Source organism: Ictalurus punctatus, chromosome 17 (assembly GCF_001660625.3).
Source record: "Ictalurus punctatus breed USDA103 chromosome 17, Coco_2.0, whole genome shotgun sequence".
In the NCBI taxonomy this organism is placed as follows: Eukaryota; Metazoa; Chordata; class Actinopteri; order Siluriformes; family Ictaluridae; genus Ictalurus; species Ictalurus punctatus.
Genome location: NC_030432.2, coordinates 23,310,895 through 23,335,478, shown reverse-complemented (window position 1 = coordinate 23,335,478; position 24,584 = coordinate 23,310,895). Strand labels below are relative to the sequence as shown.

The 24,584-nt window shown below is 40.8% G+C and overlaps 1 protein-coding gene across 1 annotated transcript in view; it reads right to left on the bottom strand.

The window, feature by feature from the left end:
* Window positions 1-24,584, bottom strand: part of nbeab (neurobeachin b) — a 378,177-nt gene that overhangs the window by 166,686 nt on the left and 186,907 nt on the right. Inside the window, exons 33-34 of the mRNA XM_053687300.1 lie at window positions 18,683-18,744; window positions 7,018-7,082 (exon numbers count right to left, since the gene is read on the bottom strand). Coding sequence (XP_053543275.1) covers window positions 7,018-7,082; window positions 18,683-18,744 — 127 coding nt within the window. The remainder of the gene's footprint in view (window positions 1-7,017; window positions 7,083-18,682; window positions 18,745-24,584) is intronic.

The window sequence follows — 24,584 nt, the reverse complement described above, 5'->3', positions numbered from 1 at the left end:
TCAAGTTTTGTTAACGCTGACTCATGGCATAAATGAGAAAAACGTTAATGATTTACTGCACAAGTTAATGTTAACAAAAAAAAAAAACGGTAATGATTTGTCTGTTTGTTTGTACACATTTTTGAATAGTCAAACTATTGCGACCTCATAAACACACAACAGTTTCTACAATACAAGTGCGTACAACTCTAAGATAATAAACTGAATCAGTCAACGTACAGCTCTTGTCATCCATAATGATTCAATTAACAGCTTTACGTCCAGCTTTACATCCCACTGTAAAGTCAGTAAAACATGTACCGTATAAATAGCTGTCTCTCTGACACCAGTTACACCATCACACTCCAGTTTAATTCAAAATGCTCATTTGTAACAGCTCAGAGTCTCCGGTGTCAGGATTACACCCTATTTTACACGTCATTAAGCTGCCGTTTGGTATAATTGTGCTTCTCTGGTGCATGATATTGAGTGTAATTTCTTTTTATGACTCAGTTGAGGTTAATTCATAACCGCATTCATCAATCTCATACCATGCCCTGAAATGTTGACAAGTACCGAATTACCTTTTTTGAGGCTTGACAAGGAAACAAGCTGTAAGCCCATTTCCTCTGCTAATAATAAGAAGGACGGAATAAAACTAGCACAGACGTTCATGCCTTCTGCATGGACAGTGGATTTGAGCGCACTTGGCATTTAATTTTTGTGTCACATGGCACGTTATTTATTCATAAAGAAGCCAGAGGGGGTTTTTAAATTGGTATCCACTGTTTCTCTACTAACATAGGAGCGATAACTTCGTATCAGACGTTGTTATAAAGCCTCACCCTCTTATCCTCTTTATTAACTATTAATAAGCGAATACTATTGATTATCTCGTTACAGTGACACCTGTCAAGGGGTGGGATATATTAGGCAGGAAGTGTTCTCAAACAGTCAGTTCTCAAAGTTGTCATGTTGAAAAATGGAAAAAATGGGCAAGCGTATGGATCTGAGGTCGATCTTGTCTTCTTTTCGGTCTGTTCCCGACTTTTGGGTCTCTTATAGTCCACTAAGTTCCAAGTACTAACTGGATATAAATGTGTGGCAGATAATTTAGGTTGCCAGATAAGTACCAAGACATCTAAACAAAAGTACACACACACACACAAAAAAAAAAAAAAAAAAAAAAAAAAAAAAAAAACAGGTTCTAGGTACCAAGAAGAAAAGGATAACAATAAAAACCTCTCATTAATGGAAAATGAACTGGAGTTATACATTTGTACGTAAAAACACTCATTTAATAGTAAAGTTTTGTACACTTTCGCATTAGAAAGCCGGGGATCAGTATGGTGTTTTGCCTGAATGGTAAATTTACATAGTTTTCTTCGTTGGATAGTTAGAATTGTCTGCATAAACGCTCGAAATACGCGAGAGAACGAAACATTTACTAAAGGACTTTGTAAAGAACCAATAAAACCATCGTGAAATGATTGTGTTTTCCGACATCTCAGGTTCAGTTCATGGAAATAGACACAAGAGATAAAATTTTATCTCTATACTTGAATACACGACCATTCAAAAGGTTAGATAAATGTAAACGAAATGTAAATAATAATAATAATAATAATAATAAAGTTAATGACTTTATACACATTTGAAAACATAGCTAGTGGATAACTGGCTAATAGCAGGGTAACATATTTGCCTACTTTAACTACATTTCTAGCACGATTTTCCAATTTACGTATGAAATTTAACGTACGGGTGTTTGTGGGAGTTGTGTGTACTTGTAAAGTGTTTTATTACGGGCTTTTCTAGAACAAGTATGGAATTTTTAATGAAGTAATTTAATTACATGGTCTTGGTAACTCACTTAATTATTACTCATTATATCCTCACCTAACTGCTCACTTCTTTACATTTAGTAGCAGACAGTTACCCAGTTAAGACCTAGACATTTAGGGATTGTAAAACTGTGTAACTGGTTTCCATGACAGTTCTTTCTGCTTGTGTTCCTAATAAAACAATACGACTGTTTCACTACGTCTACGACTACCACACGTTCCAGGCTCTTAGTTTGAAAAATAGGAGAGTAAGCCACATCTTAGAAGGGTTTGAACTGCCACATGCTTCCCAATATAAGAAATTCATTTGTGGTGTAATTTCAGAAGATGACAGATTTGCCCTGTGAAATTGCGTCCCATTGTCTGTTTCACTTCAACCGGAAAGTGGTAATGAGAACCCATATATGAATATGGAGCTTTTCTCAGAATATTAGCCATAAACAATAAGGACAACATGGAAACGAATAGAAAATACAGAACGATTTCAACTTTCCTCATGGGCCAAAGCCTACATTTTGTGGTGACATGATTTAAAGAACACTATTCTATAATATTCCAGAAAATTGTTACTCATTTTGTCAACGAATATGTCTTGCCAAGACGGTCTACTTTTCCTGGATTGATGGACATTAATGAAAATCAAATAGTAGGTGAAATGTGATGGTGTACGGTTTTGACAGTAACATAAAACCAACACTACTGTGTGTGTGAGTGTGTGTGAGTGTGTGTATGTGTGTTTGGTGAATTGTGATGGTGAATTGTGTGTGTGTGTGTGTGTGTGTGTGTGTGTGTGTGTGTGTGTGTGTGTGTGTGTGTGTGTGTGTGTGTTTGGTGAATGAGTATCCTCATATCCTGCTGTATGCCATATTATAACAGTTACAGTAGAGCTGGTGAAAACAAAAGAGACAGCAGGACAGGTGTCTCACTACAGATGTACAGTGGGGAGAGTGATAGACGTGCCAGCACCCTGGACAGCGCCTGTCATTGCTCACTCACACGCTCTGAAAGGAGCTCCAAGTGTCTGTGTGTGTGTGTGTGTGTGTGTGTGTGTGTGTGTGTGTGTGTGTGTGAGAGAGAGAGGACAGATGGGTCAACAGATGGATATGCAGGCTGAGCCGGCCCTGATCAGCTCTGAAAAGAAGAAAACAACAAAACAAAACAAAAAACCAATGCCAGGATGCAACACACACACACACACACACACACACACACACACACACACACACACACACACACACACACTTTACTATGATTTTACTATGACACACTTTGGTGTCATAGTTATGTGTTAATATCACACAGTATGGTTTTACTATGACACACTTTTGTTCTATGATTTTACTATGTTGTTACTATGATACACTATATGTGTTACTATGGCACACCTTGGTGTTGCTATGATACACTACAGTATTACTATGACACATGGTGTTACTATGACACACCTTGGTGCTACTATGATACACTACATCGTTACTATGACACACTGCAGTATTACTAGGACACATTATGGTGTTGCTATTATACACTGTGGTGTTACTATGACACACTACAGTGTTACTATGATACACTACAGTGTTACTATGACACATGGTGTTACTATGACACACCTTGGTGCTACTATGATACACTACAGTGTTACTATGACACACTGCAGTATTACTAGGACACATTATGGTGTTGCTATTATACACTGTGGTGTTACTATGACACACTACAGTGTTACTATGATACACTGTGGTGTTACTATAACATTCCTATGGTGTCACTATGATACATTGTGGTGTTAATATGATACATTGTGGTGTTACTATGATACATTGTGGTGTTAATATGATACATTGTGGTGTTACTATGATACATTTTGGTGTTAATATGATACATTGTGGTGTCACTATGATACATTGTGGTGTTAATATGATACATTATGGTGTTACTATGATACATTATGGTGTTACTATGATACATTGTGGTGTTACTATGATACATTGAGGAGTTACTATGGTGTCACTATGACACATTATGGTGTTACTATGACACTGTGGTGGTACTATGACACATTATGGTGTTACTAAGATATATTGTGGTGATACTATGACACACTATGGTGTTACTATCACACATTGTGCTGTTACTTTAACATTCCTATGGTGTTACTACGACACACTGTGGTGGTACTAACGACACATTATGGTGGTACTATGACACATTATGGTGTTACTATGACACACTGTGGTGGTACTATGACACATTATGGTGGAACTATGACACATTGTGGTGGTACTAATGACACATTATGGTGGTACTATGACACATTGTGGTGGTACTAACGACACATTTTGGTGTTACTATGACACATTATGGTGTTACTATGACACACTGTGGTGGTACTAACGACACATTATGGTGGTACTATGACACATTATGGTGTTACTATGACACATAATGGTGTTACTATGACACATTGTGGTGGTACTAACGACACATTTTGGTGTTACTATGATAAATTATGGTGTTACTATGACACACTGTGGTGGTGCTAACGACACATTATGGTGGTACTATGACACATTATGGTGTTACTATGACACACTGTGGTGGTACTAACGACACATTATGGTGGTACTATGACACATTATGGTGTTACTATGACACACTGTGGTGGTACTAACGACACATTATGGTGGTACTATGACACATTATGGTGTTACTATGACACACTGTGGTGGTACTAACGACACATTATGGTGGTACTATGACACATTATGGTGTTACTATGACACATGGTGTTACTATGACACATTGTGGTGGTGCTAACGACACATTATGGTGGTACTATGATACATTATGGTGGTACTATGACACACTGTGGTGGTACTAACGACACATTATGGTGGTACTATGACACATTATGGTGTTACTATGACACATTGTGGTGGTACTAACGACACATTATGGTGTTACTATGATACATTATGGTGGTACTATGATACATTATGGTGGTACTATGACACACTGTGGTGGTGCTAACGATACATTATGGTGGTACTATGACACATTATGGTGTTACTATGACACATTGTGGTGGTACTAACGACACATTATGGTGTTACTATGATACATTATGGTGGTACTATGATACATTATGGTGGTACTATGACACACTGTGGTGGTGCTAACGACACATTATGGAGGTACTATGACACATTATGGTGTTACTATGACACACTGTGTTGGTACTAACGACAAATTTTGGTGGTACTATGACACACTGTGGTGGTACTAACGACACATTATGGTGGTACTATGATACATTATGGTGGTACTATGACACACTGTGGTGGTGCTAACGACACATTATGGTGGTACTATGACACATTATGGTATTACTATGACACATTATGGTGTTACTATGACACACTGTGTTGGTACTAACGACAAATTGTGGTGGTACTATGACACTGTGGTGGAACTATGATACATTATGGTGGTACTATGATACATTATGGTGGTACTATGACACACTGTGGTGGTGCTAACGACACATTATGGAGGTACTATGACACATTATGGTGTCACTATGACACACTGTGTTGGTACTAACGACAAATTTTGGTGGTACTATGACACACTGTGGTGGTACTAACGACACATTATGGTGGTACTATGATACATTATGGTGGTACTATGACACACTGTGGTGGTGCTAACGACACATTATGGTGGTACTATGACACATTATGGTATTACTATGACACATTATGGTGTTACTATGACACACTGTGTTGGTACTAACGACAAATTTTGGTGGTACTATGACACTGTGGTGGAACTAACGACACATTTTGGTGTTACTATGATACATGAAAAAGCCATCAAGAAAAATGTGGAAGCCTTGTAGGCGTAAACTACATTTAGAGAATTGCATAATGTGAACAGGCCAAAGCTTAACATAAACAGCTGCATAACCTGATTCTGAATACACAAAACTACCCCCACTTATATATTAACGTGAGCTTTATTCTTACTATAAGTCTGCAACTCTCAACACAACCTAATGAGGTGGCTATATCTTGGAGTTAGTATGAAACACTTTGACTTTTCTTTCCTTTTCTTTTCTAATATTCAATTTTCTGTTCAAAGTCTGTACTTTACCACACATGAACCTGGGCCTGGGCTCACCTACTAAACAAAGATCAAATGATCTTAATCCGTGAAGTTACTATTAAGAAGACTCTCATATTAGAACGAGTAAATGGTGTGGAGGCAGTTAACACAGCTGATATGATCTGATTCCCGAGACGGTTGTATACTGAAGAACCAGCGTGTAATTAAACTGGAAATGGGTTGCCAGATCTGCCTCACAAAAGCAGTTGAATGGACCATTACAGCAACATTAAAACATAATAATAGCTCTTTCACCAAGGTGAGAAACTGGTTGTGTATTACACAATGCGTCATGAATAAAGAGAAAACAATTTAAAAAATCAATTAATTAAATAAAAAGTAATCGTCATTGCTGGTAGTTGAAACCTAGCTCTACTCTATGATTCAATGACTTCAAGCAGCACTAACTATAATGCTCTGAACACCGCACATGGTGCTAATTTACACCGGGTCATGGAAAACAGACAAAATGACCACAGCTAACTGCACAATGTTTAGTAAAATAACCAGAGTATGTGTTGATTTCTGGGAATAGTAAGTAAGTAAATTTGATTTATAAAGCACATTTAAACTCAGCAAAGCTGACAAAAGTGCTGAACTGAGTAAGAAAAGTAAAACTGAAAACGAAACCAAATAAAGCTAGACAACAGACAATAGTAATGTTAGGTTAAAACACCTGGGAGAAGAGATACACTTTCCAGCCTCGTTTTAAAAATGGTAACCGAGGGTGCGAGGCGGATATCGAGTGGCAAGTGATTCCGTCAACGAGGGGCGGAGACTGAAATAGCTCTATCCTCCTTAGTTTTTAAACAGGATCGAGGGACATACATACAGAAGAAACCTAGCAGAAGATCGTAAAAATCTGCTAGATGAATGCTGTGTAAGAAGATCTTTCAGATCAGAAGACGCTTGATCATTAAGAGCTTTAAAGACAAACAACGGAATCTTAAACTGGATCCTGAAATGGACCGGGAGCCGATAGAGCTGTGCTAAAACTGGGCTGACGTGATCAAATTTCTTATAATACCTTCCTTCGTTGATTAGCTCGATGAAAGCCAAGCCAGCGTTCTTCTGTATGGAGTTCTGCCATTCCTAGAAAACAACAGGAACATGGTTATCAAGGTGTGACTCAATATTCTAGACTGGTTTAAGAGCTGTGCTTGTATTTGAAAAATAGCATTCGCTACAGAAAATCATTCCCTTCCGGCGCAACCCCTAAACACACGAACGACGCCTTAATGGTTCTAAATTTGACAATAGGAAAGCGTAGACGTCCGTGAGCGAAAGTTAACACGATATAAAGCCGAAACGGAGTTCCTGTGAGAGCAGGCATCTTTTCGTCCTGTGAGAACAGATCCGTAAACATAAGAGAGGCATAATTGTGCAGTGAAACCGTATCCCCTTGCCCCTTAAGTACAGCCATTTCCTCTCTCTGAGCACCAAGTGACAGACCACTGAAGACTTCCATCCAGAGGCCCTTATGGTTCCACTCGCCGGGAGCACTGCTGGGACCTGCAGCAAGTTTTATTCACTCTGTCTCACACACACACACACACAAATACACAAAGACACAGAACATGGGTCTGGAGCTGATTAAAAGGCCATTTGGGAGCTCACTCTGAGAAAACTCTGCCTCTCTCCTGTTTGCTCACAAAGGTATGAGTGTTAGTTTGGAGTTTAAAAAAAAGGGGGGGGGGGGGGGGTGGCTGAAAAATGTTTCCAGGTCCTGGGGTGAGGAGAAGAGAGGGCCGAGGGCAGACGTGCTGAGATGCCCCGGGCAGAAATATGAGTGATGCACTAAAAAAAAAAAAAAATCACGCTCACACAGTACACCACTCAAAGACTTCCTCGTATCCGGGAGGTCAGGACAGGTCAGCGATTCTCTCTGGACTGCAAGAGTGACAGACGCAGTCGCCTCTGTGTGTGTGTGTGTGTGTGTGTTTATTATAAATTGTTTTATCTCCTTCTTTATGGATACATTTTACTGCTCTCCAGAGATGTAGTTGAGATGCGTCATCGATTTGAGTTGAACAAAAGCTCAAACAATTTGAGTGCACTCCTAGAAAAGTGGTTTCGGCTACCAACTATAGTCCTGTCCTGCACTGTGTAAACACACACACACCCACACACACACACATATACTCCAAATGAATGTGCTGCGTATAGTTATAACCATACTACCATACAGTTACAGTTAAACTCACAGATTCATTATATGTGGAGATCTCTCTCTCTCTCTCTCTCTCTCTCTCTCTCTCTCTAATAACGATTCATTATACATCCTTCAAATAAATGTACTCTTATTGTACTACTTTATCTCTGTATCTAACGACCCTTATATAAAATAAGTAACGAAAATTCACCGCTATTTTTATCCTTTCAGTCAAATTTTGCAAACATCAATAACAGGTTTAACGTGTCAGTGCTGGCAAGTGACCGCGGTACACGCAGAATAATCCACAGCCAGGTGTGGAGTACATGATTTTAACACACACCTAGCCGTGGATTATCCCTTGAGTCTGTGTGTGTTTCTGTGTTGTGTCTGTGTGAGTTTCTATGTTGTGTCTGTGTGAGTTTCTGTGTTGTGTCTGTGTGAGTTTCTATGTTGTGTCTGTGTGAGTTTCTGTGTTGTGTCTGTGTGAGTTTCTGTGTTGTGTCTGTGTGAGTTTCTGTGTTGTGTCTGTGTGAGTTTCTGTGTTGTGTCTGTGTGAGTTTCTGTGTTGTGTCTGTGTGAGTTTCTGTGTTGTGTCTGTGTGAGTTTTTATGTTGTGTCTGTGTGAGTTTCTATGTTGTGTCTGTGTGAGTTTCTATGTTGTGTCTGTGTGAGTTTCTATGTTGTACTTGTGTGAGTTTTTGTGTTGTGTCTGTGTGAGTTTCTGTGTTGTGTCTGTGTTGTGTCTGTGTGAGTTTCTATGTTGTGTCTGTGTGAGTTTCTATGTTGTGTCTATGTTGTGTCTGTGCAAGTTTCTGTGTTGTGTCTGTGTGAGTTTCTATGTTGTGTCTATGTTGTGTCTGTGCAAGTTTCTGTGTTGTGTCTGTGTGAGTTTCTATGTTGTGTCTATGTTGTGTCTGTGCAAGTTTCTGTGTTGTGTCTGTGTGAGTTTCTGTGTTGTGTCTGTGCAAGTTTCTGTGTTGTGTCTGTGTGAGTTTTTGTGTTGTGTCTGTGTGAGTTTCTATGTTGTGTCTGTGTGAGTTTCTGTGTTGTGTCTGTGTGAGTTTCTGTGTTGTGTCTGTGTGAGTTTCTATGTTGTGTCTGTGTGAGTTTCTGTGTTGTGTCTGTGTGTGTTTCTGTGTTGTGTCTGTGTGAGTTTCTGTGTTGTGTCTGTGTGAGTTTCTGTGTTGTGTCTGTGTGAGTTTCTATGTTGTGTCTGTGTGAGTTTCTGTGTTGTGTCTGTGTGAGTTTCTGTGTTGTGTCTGTGTGAGTTTCTGTGTTGTGTCTGTGTGAGTTTCTGTGTTGTGTCTGTGTGAGTTTCTGTGTTGTGTCTGTGTGAGTTTCTGTGTTGTGTCTGTGTGAGTTTTTATGTTGTGTCTGTGTGAGTTTCTATGTTGTGTCTGTGTGAGTTTCTATGTTGTGTCTGTGTGAGTTTCTATGTTGTACTTGTGTGAGTTTTTGTGTTGTGTCTGTGTGAGTTTCTGTGTTGTGTCTGTGTTGTGTCTGTGTGAGTTTCTATGTTGTGTCTGTGTGAGTTTCTATGTTGTGTCTGTGTGAGTTTCTATGTTGTGTCTGTGTGAGTTTCTATGTTGTGTCTGTGTGAGTTTCTATGTTGTGTCTGTGTGAGTTTCTGTGTTGTGTCTGTGTGAGTTTCTGTGTTGTGTCTGTGTGAGTTTCTGTGTTGTGTCTGTGTGAGTTTCTGTGTTGTGTCTGTGTGAGTTTCTGTGTTGTGTCTGTGTGAGTTTTTATGTTGTGTCTGTGTGAGTTTCTATGTTGTGTCTGTGTGAGTTTCTATGTTGTGTCTGTGTGAGTTTCTATGTTGTACTTGTGTGAGTTTTTGTGTTGTGTCTGTGTGAGTTTCTGTGTTGTGTCTGTGTTGTGTCTGTGTGAGTTTCTATGTTGTGTCTGTGTGAGTTTCTATGTTGTGTCTATGTTGTGTCTGTGCAAGTTTCTGTGTTGTGTCTGTGTGAGTTTCTATGTTGTGTCTATGTTGTGTCTGTGCAAGTTTCTGTGTTGTGTCTGTGTGAGTTTCTATGTTGTGTCTATGTTGTGTCTGTGCAAGTTTCTGTGTTGTGTCTGTGTGAGTTTCTGTGTTGTGTCTGTGCAAGTTTCTGTGTTGTGTCTGTGTGAGTTTTTGTGTTGTGTCTGTGTGAGTTTCTATGTTGTGTCTGTGTGAGTTTCTGTGTTGTGTCTGTGTGAGTTTCTGTGTTGTGTCTGTGTGAGTTTCTATGTTGTGTCTGTGTGAGTTTCTGTGTTGTGTCTGTGTGAGTTTCTGTGTTGTGTCTGTGTGAGTTTCTATGTTGTGTCTGTGTGAGTTTCTGTGTTGTGTCTGTGTGAGTTTCTGTGTTGTGTCTGTGTGAGTTTCTGTGTTGTGTCTGTGTGAGTTTCTGTGTTGTGTCTGTGTGAGTTTCTGTGTTGTGTCTGTGTGAGTTTCTGTGTTGTGTCTGTGTGAGTTTTTATGTTGTGTCTGTGTGAGTTTCTATGTTGTGTCTGTGTGAGTTTCTATGTTGTGTCTGTGTGAGTTTCTATGTTGTACTTGTGTGAGTTTTTGTGTTGTGTCTGTGTGAGTTTCTGTGTTGTGTCTGTGTTGTGTCTGTGTGAGTTTCTATGTTGTGTCTGTGTGAGTTTCTATGTTGTGTCTATGTTGTGTCTGTGCAAGTTTCTGTGTTGTGTCTGTGTGAGTTTCTATGTTGTGTCTATGTTGTGTCTGTGCAAGTTTCTGTGTTGTGTCTGTGTGAGTTTCTATGTTGTGTCTATGTTGTGTCTGTGCAAGTTTCTGTGTTGTGTCTGTGTGAGTTTCTGTGTTGTGTCTGTGCAAGTTTCTGTGTTGTGTCTGTGTGAGTTTTTGTGTTGTGTCTGTGTGAGTTTCTATGTTGTGTCTGTGTGAGTTTCTGTGTTGTGTCTGTGTGAGTTTCTATGTTGTGTCTGTGTTGTGTCTGTGTGAGTTTCTATGTTGTGTCTGTGTGAGTTTCTATGTTGTGTCTGTGTGAGTTTCTGTGTTGTGTCTGTGTGAGTTTCTATGTTGTGTCTGTGTGAGTTTCTGTGTTGTGTCTGTGTGAGTTTCTATGTTGTGTCTGTGTGAGTTTCTATGTTGTGTCTGTGTGAGTTTCTATGTTGTGTCTGTGTGAGTTTCTATGTTGTGTCTGTGTGAGTTTCTATGTTGTGTCTGTGTGAGTTTTTGTGTTGTGTCTGTGCAAGTTTCTATGTTGTGTCTGTGCGAGTTTCTGTGTTGTGTCTGTGTGAGTTTCTATGTTGTGTCTGTGTGAGTTTCTGTGTTGTGTCTGTGTGAGTTTCTATGTTGTGTGAGTGTTGTGTCTGTGTGAGTTTCTGTGTTGTGTCTGTGTTGTGCGTGTGTTGTGTCTGTGTGAGTTTCTATGTTGTGTCTGTGTTGTGCGTGTGTTGTGTCTGTGAGAGTGTCTATGTTGTGTCTGTGTTGTGCGTGTGTTGTGTCTGTGTGAGTTTCTATGTTGTGTCTGTGTGAGTTTCTGTGTTGTGTCTATGTGAGTTTCTATGTTGTGTCTGTGTTGTGTCTGTGTGAGTTTCTATGTTGTGCGTGTGTTGTGTCTGTGTGAGTTTCTATGTTGTGTCTGTGTTGTGCGTGTGTTGTGTCTGTGTGAGTTTCTATGTTGTGTCTGTGTTGTGCGTGTGTTGTGTCTGTGTGAGTTTCTATGTTGTGTCTATACCAGAAATGATACTGCACTCGAATGAGTGCGTTGCTGTAGAGTGTATCATTACATACCAGTCTTTAAACATCACCCGTATCAGACTCCAGTCCAGGAGATTTCACATAATTTCATAAATAATGTAAACAAGTGCAGTGTAGTTAATTAGGTAGCGTGTAAATCTTCTCTACAGATTGAGATTCGTTAATAAAGTGTACTTTGGCATGGAAATGGAGATGTTATAGAGATGTCACAGATATGTATTCAGATATAACGCAATGCCAACAGCATGCAATTCTTTTTTTTTTTATACATTTTTATACACATTTCATGTTTTTGTTTTCTTTTTCATAAATTGAGCACACATTAACCAAAGTACAGGTTATTAAGTTTACTAATTTGGGAATAAAATAACAAAGTAAATTGTGAACCAGTGTTATGATTTGCTCCCTCACTGCCTCATTAAACTAAATTGCGTGCACATTTTACTACATTGTACATGAACTCTGGAGCTTCACGTCATTCTCATTTGCCAGCGGTTAACTTGCTGATTATGGTTTCAAATCTAACTTCAATTCAATTCAATTCAGTTGTATTTGTGTAGCGCTTTTAACAACGGACCTTGTCTCAAAGCAGCTTTACAGAAACATATAAACACAGGATGGAGATTTTAAGCGTGTGAATTTATCCCTATTGGGCGAGCCGGTGGAGACGGTGGTGAGGGAAAAACTCCCTGAGATGATACGAGGAAGAAACCTCGAGAGGAACCGGACTCAGAAGGAAACCCGTCCTCATCTGGGGAACGACGGATAGTGTGAGAGTAAAAGAAAGTTCATTATGGTTTAATATGAAGTCTGTTTGTTGAACTAGTCCACTGTTCACTAAAGGAGACCTGAGTGTAAAACCGCACGTGGTAATCGCAGTCCCAAGGACATCGCAGCAACCGTAGTCCCAGCGACCACAGCGAGAACGTCCATGTGGAATTGAGGTCCAAAACTATTTCCATGGTACTTCAAGCGGTACCGTCGTCAGCGATCTCCAGGCGGTAGTCTCCAGTTGATGAGAGCTCCATCCAGAGGTACGGCATCAGGATGGATCAGGCAGGTCCGGGAGCAGAAAGGGTCCGGATGAATTTTGGAACGTCTTTGATGCTGTAGCGTTACAATTTCCCTTCACTTCATCTAGGTAAATATTCTGTAAATTTCTTAATAAAGTGTACTTTATCCTCACTTAGACCATGGAATGCTCTGGTGTATTTCTTTGTTATGAATTTATTAACAAAGATCAGGACTCTATTGTAAAGAATAACAGGTAAAAATGTGAATGAGTGAGGGTGATATGAGTGAGTTTTAAATACTGTCAATGGAGCTAGTCCAAACGCCAACCTTCCACTTTGTAAGCTGAGTCGTGTAAAGTGTTTCAAATGAAAAGTCCATGACTGTGTTGGTCCTAAGAAACCAACCTAAACTTGAATTCTTAATCCTATCTCAGCATGAGATGACGGCAGAACGCATCTGGTCCCCAAATGTTCTGAGTGACCCCCTGTACCTCCCTCTTCTTCTGTTTCCTTGTGTTGCTGTCTGCACCGTGCTGCAGGCTGCTGTTCATTTGGACCTTGTCGGACCCTTCCTTTAGAACCCCCAGAACAAAAAGCACTCACGTGACAAAAATAAACACAGGAAAAATGACATCAGACTGATACTGGAAAGCTGAGCCAAAATCCAATCTGCTCTGCTTTCAGAGACAGTGCTGTTTAGCTCATATTTCATGCCATCTCTTTTCACATCAGGCGATGAAGCAACGCTCCCTGTGGGGAGCCGAATGGGATCATGAAGCGAATTAACACGTGTGCGCACCTCCAGAAGGTGGAAATATGATCCGTCGTGTAAATAGAGAGTACGATCGCAGGGCGGGAAAGGTTTGGTAAAACTTAGTGAGGGTACAGTTGAGAGAAATCTGAGGATGGGAGAGGAATTCAGACTCGGCAAGCATTAAACACTGAGGGACAGGAATAATGCTGGCGTTCTAGAGGACGAGGACAAGGCTGATCATTTAGAGGACAGGAATAACGCTCCTGATTTAGATGACAGGAATAACAGTCATGTTTTGGAGAACTGGAATAACGCCGGTGTTTTAAAGGACATGGACGATGCTGGTGTTTTCGAGGACTGGAATAACATCGGTGTTTTAAAGGACACGGACGATGCTGGTGTTTTCGAGGACTGGAATAACGCCGGTGTTTTAAAGGACACGGACGATGCTGGTGTTTTGGAGGACTGGAATAACACCGGTGTTTTAAAGGACATGGACGATGCTGGTGTTTTGGAGGACTGGAATAACACCGGTGTTTTAAAGGACATGGACGATGATGTTGTTTTTGAGGACTGGAATAACACCGGTGTTTTAAAGGACATGGACGATGCTGTTGTTTTTGAGGACTGGAATAACACCGGTGTTTTAAAGGACATGGACGATGCTGGTGTTTTTGAGGACTGGAATAACACCGGTGTTTTAAAGGACATGGACGATGATGGTGTTTTGGAGGACTGCAATAACATTGGCGTTTTAAAGGACACGGACGATGCTGGTGTTTTGGAGGACTGGAATAACACTGGTGTTTTAAAGGACATGGACGATGCTAGTGTTTTCGAGGACTGGAATAACACCGGTGTTTTAAAGGACATGGACGATGATGTTGTTTTTGAGGACTGGAATAACACCGGTGTTTTAAAGGACATGGACGATGCTGGTGTTTTGGAGGACTGGAATAACACCGGTGTTTTAAAGGACAGGGACGATGCTGTTGTTTTTGAGGACTGGAATAACACCGGTGTTTTAAAGGACATGGACGATGATGTTGTTTTTGAGGACTGGAATAACACCGGTGTTTTAAAGGACATGGACGATGCTGGTGTTTTGGAGGACTGGAATAACACCGGTGTTTTAAAGGACAGGGACGATGCTGTTGTTTTTGAGGACTGGAATAACACCGGTGTTTTAAAGGACATGGACGATGATGTTGTTTTTGAGGACTGGAATAACACCGGTGTTTTAAAGGACATGGACGATGCTGGTGTTTTGGAGGACTGGAATAACATCGGTGTTTTAAAGGACATGGACGATGATGTTGTTTTTGAGGACTGGAATAACACCGGTGTTTTAAAGGACATGGACGATGATGATGTTTTTGAGGACTGGAATAACACCGGTGTTTTAAAGGACATGGACGATGATGATGTTTTTGAGGACTGGAATAACACCGGTGTTTTAAAGGACATGGACGATGCTGGTGTTTTGGAGGACTGGAATAACACTGGTGTTTTAAAGGACATGGACGATGATGTTGTTTTTGAGGACTGGAATAACACTGGCGTTTTAAAGGACACGGACGATGCTGGTGTTTTGGAGGACTGGAATAACACCGGTGTTTTAAAGGACAGGGACGATGCTGGTGTTTTCGAGGACTGGAATAACATCGGTGTTTTAAAGGACATGGACTATGCTGGTGTTTTCGAGGACTGGAATAACACCGGTGTTTTAAAGGACATGGACGATGCTGGTGTTTTCGAGGACTGGAATAACACCGGTGTTTTAAAGGACACGGACGATGCTGGTGTTTTCGAGGACTGGAATAACACCGGTGTTTTAAAGGACACGGACGATGCTGTTGTTTTTGGGGACTGGAATAACACCGGTGTTTTAAAGGACATGGACGATGCTGGTGTTTTGGAGGACTGGAATAACACTGGTGTTTTAAAGGACATGGACGATGATGTTGTTTTTGAGGACTGGAATAACACTGGTGTTTTAAAGGACATGGACGATGCTGGTGTTTTGGAGGACTGGAATAACACCGGTGTTTTAAAGGACACGGACGATGCTGGTGTTTTGGAGGACTGGAATAACACCGGTGTTTTAAAGGACACGGACGATGCTGGTGTTTTTGAGGACTGGAATAACACCGGTGTTTTAAAGGACATGGACGATGCTGGTGTTTTGGAGGACTGGAATAACACCGGTGTTTTAAAGGACATGGACGATGCTGGTGTTTTGGAGGACTGGAATAACACCGGTGTTTTAAAGGACATGGACGATGCTGGTGTTTTGGAGGACTGGAATAACACCGGTGTTTTAAAGGACATGGACGATGCTGGTGTTTTCGAGGACTGGAATAACACCGGTGTTTTAAAGGACATGGACGATGTTGGTGTACAAAAGAATACAAAATACATTGTTTTTGTTAATTATCTCAGTCAGCTGGTTATTTTTACCACTGAACTACCAGCATGAAATTTCTAAGGGAAATCGATGAAAATGCCACTACACTGAGCTGCCAGTTTCCACTTTAATTAAACAGAATGAGAGAAAGTGATTTTAGCACTATGCACTCTTTCTAACCCCTTTTTCTTTTATAAAGTGATCTACTCTTCACCAGGTTACTCCCTGCATCACTGGTCATAAAAAATACCAAGGATACTATCTGCCATAGCCATTTGTATTATAATCCTGAAAAAAAGAGAAGCTGAAATTCTTCTAGGATTCATCCTATCTCAAACTTCTAGAAAACTCTGAATCAACAACAAAAATCTTTTCAACAAACTGACGACCTACAACACTATTTTACAGGCCTAAACCGAAAAACAACAGTATTTGTTTTTCTCCTGTGTGCTGATTGGCTGAGCAGTCCAACCCCTCTTCCACTCTGGAGCCCAACCTTAATGGATGCTCACAAATTTGCGGCGTCTCAATCTGACCTGTCAAGAGCAAGAACAGGCGCTTTGCTTTTATCTGCCCTTCACCGTTCCCAACATCTGGAGGTCTTCCAGCGGTAAATCTCCTCGACTCCGCGGTCCATCCTTTAAGCATGCTTAAGCTGCTACATGGAATCGACCCGCGTGACCTCTGGCACAATTTCTGCCACTCTGCAGGATGGAGACACCGGCTGTCTGCGGCCTCAGATGAATCAGCGTGATTAGAGAGCATAAATAACAAAAAAACGGCGAGATGATTATCACTAATTTATTCATAAAAGTGACAGTTTGCAAAGCAGAACAGGGCGAAAGGTCGGTGCGACGAAACCCCTGCTGTCTGGGAGGATTAGAGCCGAGACAAGTGAGGCAGAGTTTGAGTTTGAGGTTGTTGGTATCAAGGCCTACTTGTCTGCCTACTCTCTGCCGTCCGAGTGGAAAGAAACTGCGGTATGAAAAGGACTGAGAGAAGCTGTACATTGTTATAACCGAGTGGCGTTTGTATTAGAGATGATGATAATATCGGTGGAACCGCAGGAAGTGAATCGAACATGCTGAGCATTCGGGCATTTTTTTTTTTTTTATGTATTTTTGTAGACGTGATCTGCTAAACCAAGTCGCAAGCACAAATTGAGCCAAACGACAGAGCTGTAGACCTTTCTGGATATTTGAACGAAAGAAGAAAAACAGAAAATAAAACGCTCGATGCGAGACATTTTGAAACAGTTACAGTACTAATATCCATGTTCTCCATGCTCGGGTGGTTTCTATGTGCACTTGGGAACGGCTTGTTTACATTTTTCCATCTCGGTATTTCTGAGAGTTTTCCAAATACATTTCTAGCCAAACATGCTCCTCAACCCAAGTTTTCCAATACACGCTCTTCAATCTGAGCTTCCTCTCCAATTCAGACGTGACAAATAGACTAATACCGTGGGTGCCAGCACGACCGAAACATATCAGAAAATAAATATCTTGTCAAACAGAACCGCAGAACAAGTCTGAATGTACATAAACCAAGCATGAAGGGCTCAAAAAGCCCAAACTATTTCATTACTGCAATAAATTTCTACCTTGGCTTTCCTTTCAGATCAATCCTTCCATTTTCAGACTACCGTTTCGGCTTTGCCTTGAGAGAGCGTGTATAAATCATGGCCTGTGGAGTGCTGGCTCCAAACATGCCCCGATGCCTCCAAAACGACATTGGGCCTGATCTCCGGTTTCACCCCTCCTGGGCCTGATCGATAGATCAGGCCCAGCTTTTACCCTGGGAGCTTCTAATGGCAGGAAGTCCTGGAGCCGGCGTAATGCTATCTCTGCATCAAGGGAGGGAGGGAAGAGGAAGGGAAGAGCCGAGAGATCTCGACGCAGTTCTCAGTAATAACTCCAACATACACAGAGCACCCAGGCTCACTCATCAGCCATAAAAACGAAAGAAATGGCAAAAAAAAGAAAAAAGAAAAGGAAACTTCAAAAGGACAGGAGCAGAGCAGCAGGACTGGAGCTGAGCGCCACTCAGTCTGGAGGCAGGACGCTTTATCAGGGCCTTCTATGGATGTGCATAACTGCATGAGCATTAACTAAATCTCCTCCTGAGTGGCGTGTTCAGAGATATGGACAGCACCGAGGTGCCACTGGCTTCCAAAAAGCCCCACGGAGCTCTACAAGCAGCGGGATCCTCCAAGAGAGACGCTGAGGTAATGGTTTCCTTATGGGCTCGCTTGGCAAGACTGATGGGCTGACAGAAGGTATGTTAAATATCTCCTCCTCTGACGGCAACACTGGGAGCCTGACCCTTTTGAAAGGGAAGGCTTAACAAGAAACCAGGGAGATCAGTGAGCTGTAATATGTCACTGGGAGTTAAAGGACTGCTGGGAAGCTCCTGTAGGACCGTATGGCGAGTCTACACAGGGCTTGTCGGGGGCATCTTTTAACGCGCTACGCAAAAGAAGTTTAAACGGTTTAGAAAGAGATCGCTCTCGGAAGTGCGTGAGATGACGGTGTTACCGATCGGCTCCCGGACACAAAGCGCGCGGCTTAGTATTTGTAAAAATTTGCTCAAGAATGAAAAAGTTTGCTCGAGTTTAGAAAAGTAAGAGAATGCAGAGTGTGAAAATAAAACAGCTTCACCTGAGAGCAAAGCAGCATGACCAGCTCCACCACCGAGGTACTCGACTTCATACACACCAGACCTGATGGAGAACGGAGAAAAGAACTCATTAGGCATCCTATTGTACATTTGCGTTCAGTAACGTTAACGTGCTATGTAAGGGAAAATCTTTTCCAAATACACTGTCATGATAAACATTCCTACGTTGCTTCATTAATATTCATCACGACCACAGGCATGTAAATAATCAGTGGTGGACAGGGTGGTGCGATGCAGCTCAACATAAAGCCAAGCTACTGGTTCGACTCCAAAGTTAGTTTCTTTATCGATAAAAATGCACGTCTCAAATTGCTTTATCCATCTTACGCCAAAGGAATTTGTAGAAATGAAATACACCAAAAAAAACGAACGCTGTGGAACGTCCACAAACCCGAGTTTGTTCTTGTTATCATTGATGTTAGAATAGCTTTTTTCCAATCTCTTGCAGTTAAACAGTTAATACGACAAATCCTTGTATCTTCTCATGTGACCGAGAAACCATAACGCACCCTGTCCCGAACACTTTCCCATGGCAGAAAACGTCTAACTTGTACCTCTGACTAGAACTTTACCGTTAACTGTTACAAAGGTTTATATTACGTATATCATCCAAGTCCTAGTGAATTAACGGCTACTACAGAAACGATAACATACACTAACAGAACACAAACATTAATATAAACCAGTGATTTGCCTTGAAAACGAACTTCTGTCAGAACTTCAGCACCTCCTGACCAATCACAATCAAGAATCCAGCATTGCTGTTACGACGATGATTACGAGATCTGCTGTGTTTGTGTAAGTAAGCCTGTTTAAGTGTGGATTCATGTAGAGCTTCCTGTATGACACAGCTGCTGTCATGTCAGAAGCCCGTCTTTCAGACGGCTAACGGTTCTCCGAGCGCAAGATAACGTCTCTGGAGTGGTTAGAGGTCATCTTCTGCATGTCAGACTGAGATTACTTTAAAGAACATAAATTGTTGCGTATCTTTTCTAAATCCTCGGATTGCCCCGATGGCGCCAAGAGCGATAGCAGCCAAGAGCAGAAATACATTCTTGTTGAGGAAAATTTGAGTCAACATAATAAGGTCACCGAAAATCCTCTCAGACACTCAACAGCACATGACTAAACGGATTTAATTTCCCAAGAGAAATGCATGAGGCAGAGCGACATGGAGCGATACAAGTAGTTTTGAGAGAATGTTGCGTCTCTGGTAAGAGTTTCGTGTCAAAAATCATTTCGTGCTTCTTCCTGGATAGGTTCTAGAAGTGATTAACCCTAGCATTTTCATTACAGTTAACATCAGTGCTTGGGGTAAAGTGTTTCTTTCGTTACCGCACCCACGGCACGGGTGTCTTCCAATCAGAATCGAGAATTCAACATTGTTGTGGTATAAAAATCCTATATCGTATAGAAGTGGCATGAAACCTCTTGTGTGTAACTGTTGTCTATATCGCTATATATATATATATATATATATATATATGGACTGTGTATGCATAGTTGCTGAAGGATTTGGCTTTGGATGGTCAAATATCTTCTCAAAGCCAGAAGCACAGCTTGTAAACTCCCCTATGGTTGTTATAATCTATGAAATGAATTCGAAATCCTCTATCCTGAAACGAATAGAAATTTGGGTCACTTCATAAATGGGTTCAGGAAACGCACAACAAAAAGGAGTAACATAAGCGGACAACCAGAGGCCCGGATGCCCGAGATAGAGACCTTCACTGTGTTTCTATTAGCATCTTGTAACACAATTCCACTAACCGTATCTGGATCATGATCGAAATATCCGTGTATATATATGTACTCGAAATTCGAACCATCGGAAGAGTTTCATCCTTCTCCTAAAAACACCGGGAAACACTGGGAGGAAAACGAAAACAAAACGCCAGCAGTGTCAGTACGGTGTCTGAATGCTGACTCGGACAGTTCCTCCACCTCACTCCCGTTCATAATTCTTCTTAACTAGACGTTTGCAAGGGGGACTTTTTGTTCTCCTGCTCGCAGTATTATTGATGTCTGTGCCTGTTAACGATATTCAGTTAAGTTTAATTTACCAAAATATAAACCAATTGTAGGCGGTTACTAATAAATAAATGAAAACGCATCATTTCATTTCGACGCGTCACACAGCACCGTATGGCCACGTCAATGAACCGTTTGAGTTCTTTGTTGCATCCTAGAGAGTTCCAGGCATGATACACTCACACAGTGTACTTCCTGTTCGTATCTATATTTGTACACGGTTCGAACGCATCTGTCCGTTCGGAATAATGTCCTTAGTCGGTTAGTCCGTAGTTCCCATACAGAGACACTTAAAGGCAGGATGTGAAATTTTCAACATCGCAGTGGTGGTGTTTTCGGTTGGCTCTATATACTAGGAGTAGAGTATATCATGCTTGGGTGCACAACGAGTGCAGCTGTGAGTATTTGATATCTTTAAACAAGCTATCAAGCTCATAAGCGGAAATAAACACGAACATATCTGTTACCACGCATAACTGTCAGTCCCTCAGCATGCTGGTGGACGGGTCAGCCATCTTAACTGCTCCAAATCTTCCACCGTGTCATTGAGACGTCCTCTTAAATCTGGATGATCGCTTCCACGCTATTCAAATTGCAGGAGCTACAACTGTAATATTTCAGAGGCCAAGTATCCTTGGCCCCGTCCTTACAATCCCTCTTTCACATTTATGAGGCCGAGGTTGTGTTCCAGCACGGCGTACACGCCGTGACCTCTAAACGGGCGGCGTGACCCCTTACTCTCACTCCATCCTCCCATAAGTCAGGTGGCTGCTTGACCCCAGGCTCACGGTGCTGGACAAACTAAATGCATTCTATTTAAACAGAGCCATGCCAAGCTTTTCCAGTTAATGGCACTGTGCCTGAATGTGTCATTGTCAGACGGCTGTGGCAGCTCCACGTCACGCTGCCGAGCATTCACAACAAGCGCACTGTTCCACCATGGGGCCTCGATCTCAACTCCAAGTGCACGAGAACGGTTCAGGGGGCCGGGCAGGACATAATTGCCCCTAGTGACCGCGGGTCTGAAGGGGGGACGGGCAGGGGCTTGACCCCTGATGCCGTGTCGGGTGATGGATGGTGGGTAATTACGGGTAAATACGGCGCCTTTGCACCGGCGAACAGTATTTCAGCTGTGAGAGAGAGGAAGTGAGGAAGGTGGGGAAGAAAACAGGCATCTCTTCTTCTGGGCTGCAGGATGGATGGACGGACGGATGGAGGAATGGTGCCGATGAAGTGGAGGGATGGTGGAGCAAGAGGGATGAGTCATCCACTGGAAATTGGTGATTATGTGTCTGGGAGTGTGCTCAGCCTTGTTTGGGAAGGGATGGCATAGAAACACACGACTGTGGTCAGAAATATTTTGAACGGAAGAGATGATGGTCACGCTGTTTTGCTTTGTAGGATGAAGTTCTACGATGTGTCATAATAATAAACATAAGCAGAGTCCGGAACAAACGTCTGACTTCACTGGTGACTGTTTTATTTCTTTTAAATAGTGACTGCTTCATAAAAAATACAAATAAAATAATAAAAAAAAAAAGTCAGTTGAAGTTCCTAAATGTTTACATCATTTTCACAATTAGATAATAAATAAATAAATGAGAATGTCATAATGATAATAACAATAACAATAATAATAACAATAATAATAATAATAATAATAATAATAATAATAATAATAAAAACAAATAGATAGATCTACAAAAAAAGCTAAACAATTTTTGCATAGTTATGCTATATAATAATAATAATAATAATAATAATAATAATAATAACAATAATATTGATAATATTACTACTACTACTACTACTACTACTAATAATAATAATAATAATAACAATAATATTGATAACAATATTAATACTACTACTACTACTAATAATAATAATAATAATAATAATAATAATAATAATAATAACAATAATATTGATAATATTAATACTACTACTACTAATAATAATAATAATAATAATAATAATAATAATAATAACAATAATATTGATAACAATATTAATACTACTACTACTACTACTACTACTAATAATAATAATAATAATAACAATAATATTGATAATATTAATACTACTACTACTACTACTACTAATAATAATAATAATAATAATAACAATAATATTGATAATACTACTACTACTACTACTACTACTAATAATAATAATAATAATAACAATAATATTGATAACAATATTAATACTACTACTACTACTACTACTACTACTACTACTAATAATAATAATAATAATAATAACAATAATAATAACTGAATTAATTAATGTGTTCTTTAAAAATACAAAGCATTTTTTTTTCTTCATTTGCATGTTTTTTTTTTTTTTTATACCAATCCATTTTAATAACAATAATCTCCTGGTCAGTAGTGGAATTGCAAAACTACTAGTATTATTATTATTATTATTATTAATTAATTAATTAATTTATTTATTTATTTATATTATTTTTGTAAAAATCTTTCTTATAAAATTGTCTCTGGTTTAAAACACATGTCTTAAGGCGGGGGGGGGGGGGGGGGGGGGCGAGTAAACGTTTGCTAGTGATGAAATAAAAGCAAGCGGTGATGGCAGCACACTCCGACGCTTGGCCTTTACCGTCTGTAACTGAGCCCCGGTTTCAGTGAGCGTGAGAGAGACGTGTACTTAAACTAAAGCCACGGAGGAATGCGGTGTGGAGTGAAGGGATACGCGCTCGAATGCTGACGACGTCTTTCTCCACCAGTTGGTGTGATTGAGCGCAGAGCTCTGTGTTTATCGAAGGTAGATGTTTATTTAGGCTCTTGGCAGAGCGAGATCAGGCCGGTGCTCACACTTATTCACACTCGTCACAGCAACACACACACACACACACACACACACACACACACACACAACGTTCCTTCCTCTTCACTTCATCCTGAATGTATCTGTCAGCTCAGCCACTCACTCAGACAGAGATCACACACTTCCCTCTACTCTCCTCCTAACTCTGCTCCACAGTAGGATATGTTCCTGTAAAACGGTCCTTCATTGTCTTTCCTCTGTTTCTTTATCTACGTTACAGAGCAGGGGTGTCCGACCGTACCCGGAAAGCGGGTGCAGGTTTTCATTCCGACCGATCAGAAGCCACACCCGATTCCACCCGTTTAATCAGTTGATCGTGGCTTTCAATAGACTCAGGTGTGGCTCCTGATCGGTTGGAATGAAAACCCGCACCCGGATAAGATCGCCCCACCCCCGTTCTAGAGTCGTAGCAATGGAAGGAATGCAGAATACTACCCTCACTCAATGACGGGTTTTTCTCAACCGCTTTGTCTTATTTGTTGTTAAACGGTCTTAACGCTCTGGAAACCGTCAGTGGAATTGTCACGGCTGTTTTACGGGACGTCACGACACTACTGCATGTCTGCAGAATGTAGTGACTCACCCCAAACATTCCATTCACGCTTCAAAACCTAGTTATGATGTCAGCAAAGTTCCCCCCACCATGGCAGTCAAGCCTGGCGTCGTTTATTACGTGCAAATTTCGTTTTTGTCCGATTTTTTGTTGTTGACGTTGACTGCTTACTGTACTGTACAAGAATGCTAGCTAGCTGTCCAGCTGAATGCTGTCGTGTATGACGGATACAGATTTCGACAGTAGGTAAAAGTTTACTGGGGAAGTCGATACTGTTGAACACGGAAAAAAAAAAAAAAGACATTTGTATGTATATAGTACGTTTATTTTTAAAGTTACGTTCATGTCGTTATTTCTCTCCTGCGAGGATGCGGCTGCCGCTCAGGGTATCGTATCGTTTTTAGAAAAAAAAAGCCGAGGCGATTGAGAGGAAATACGAGAAGGACGGG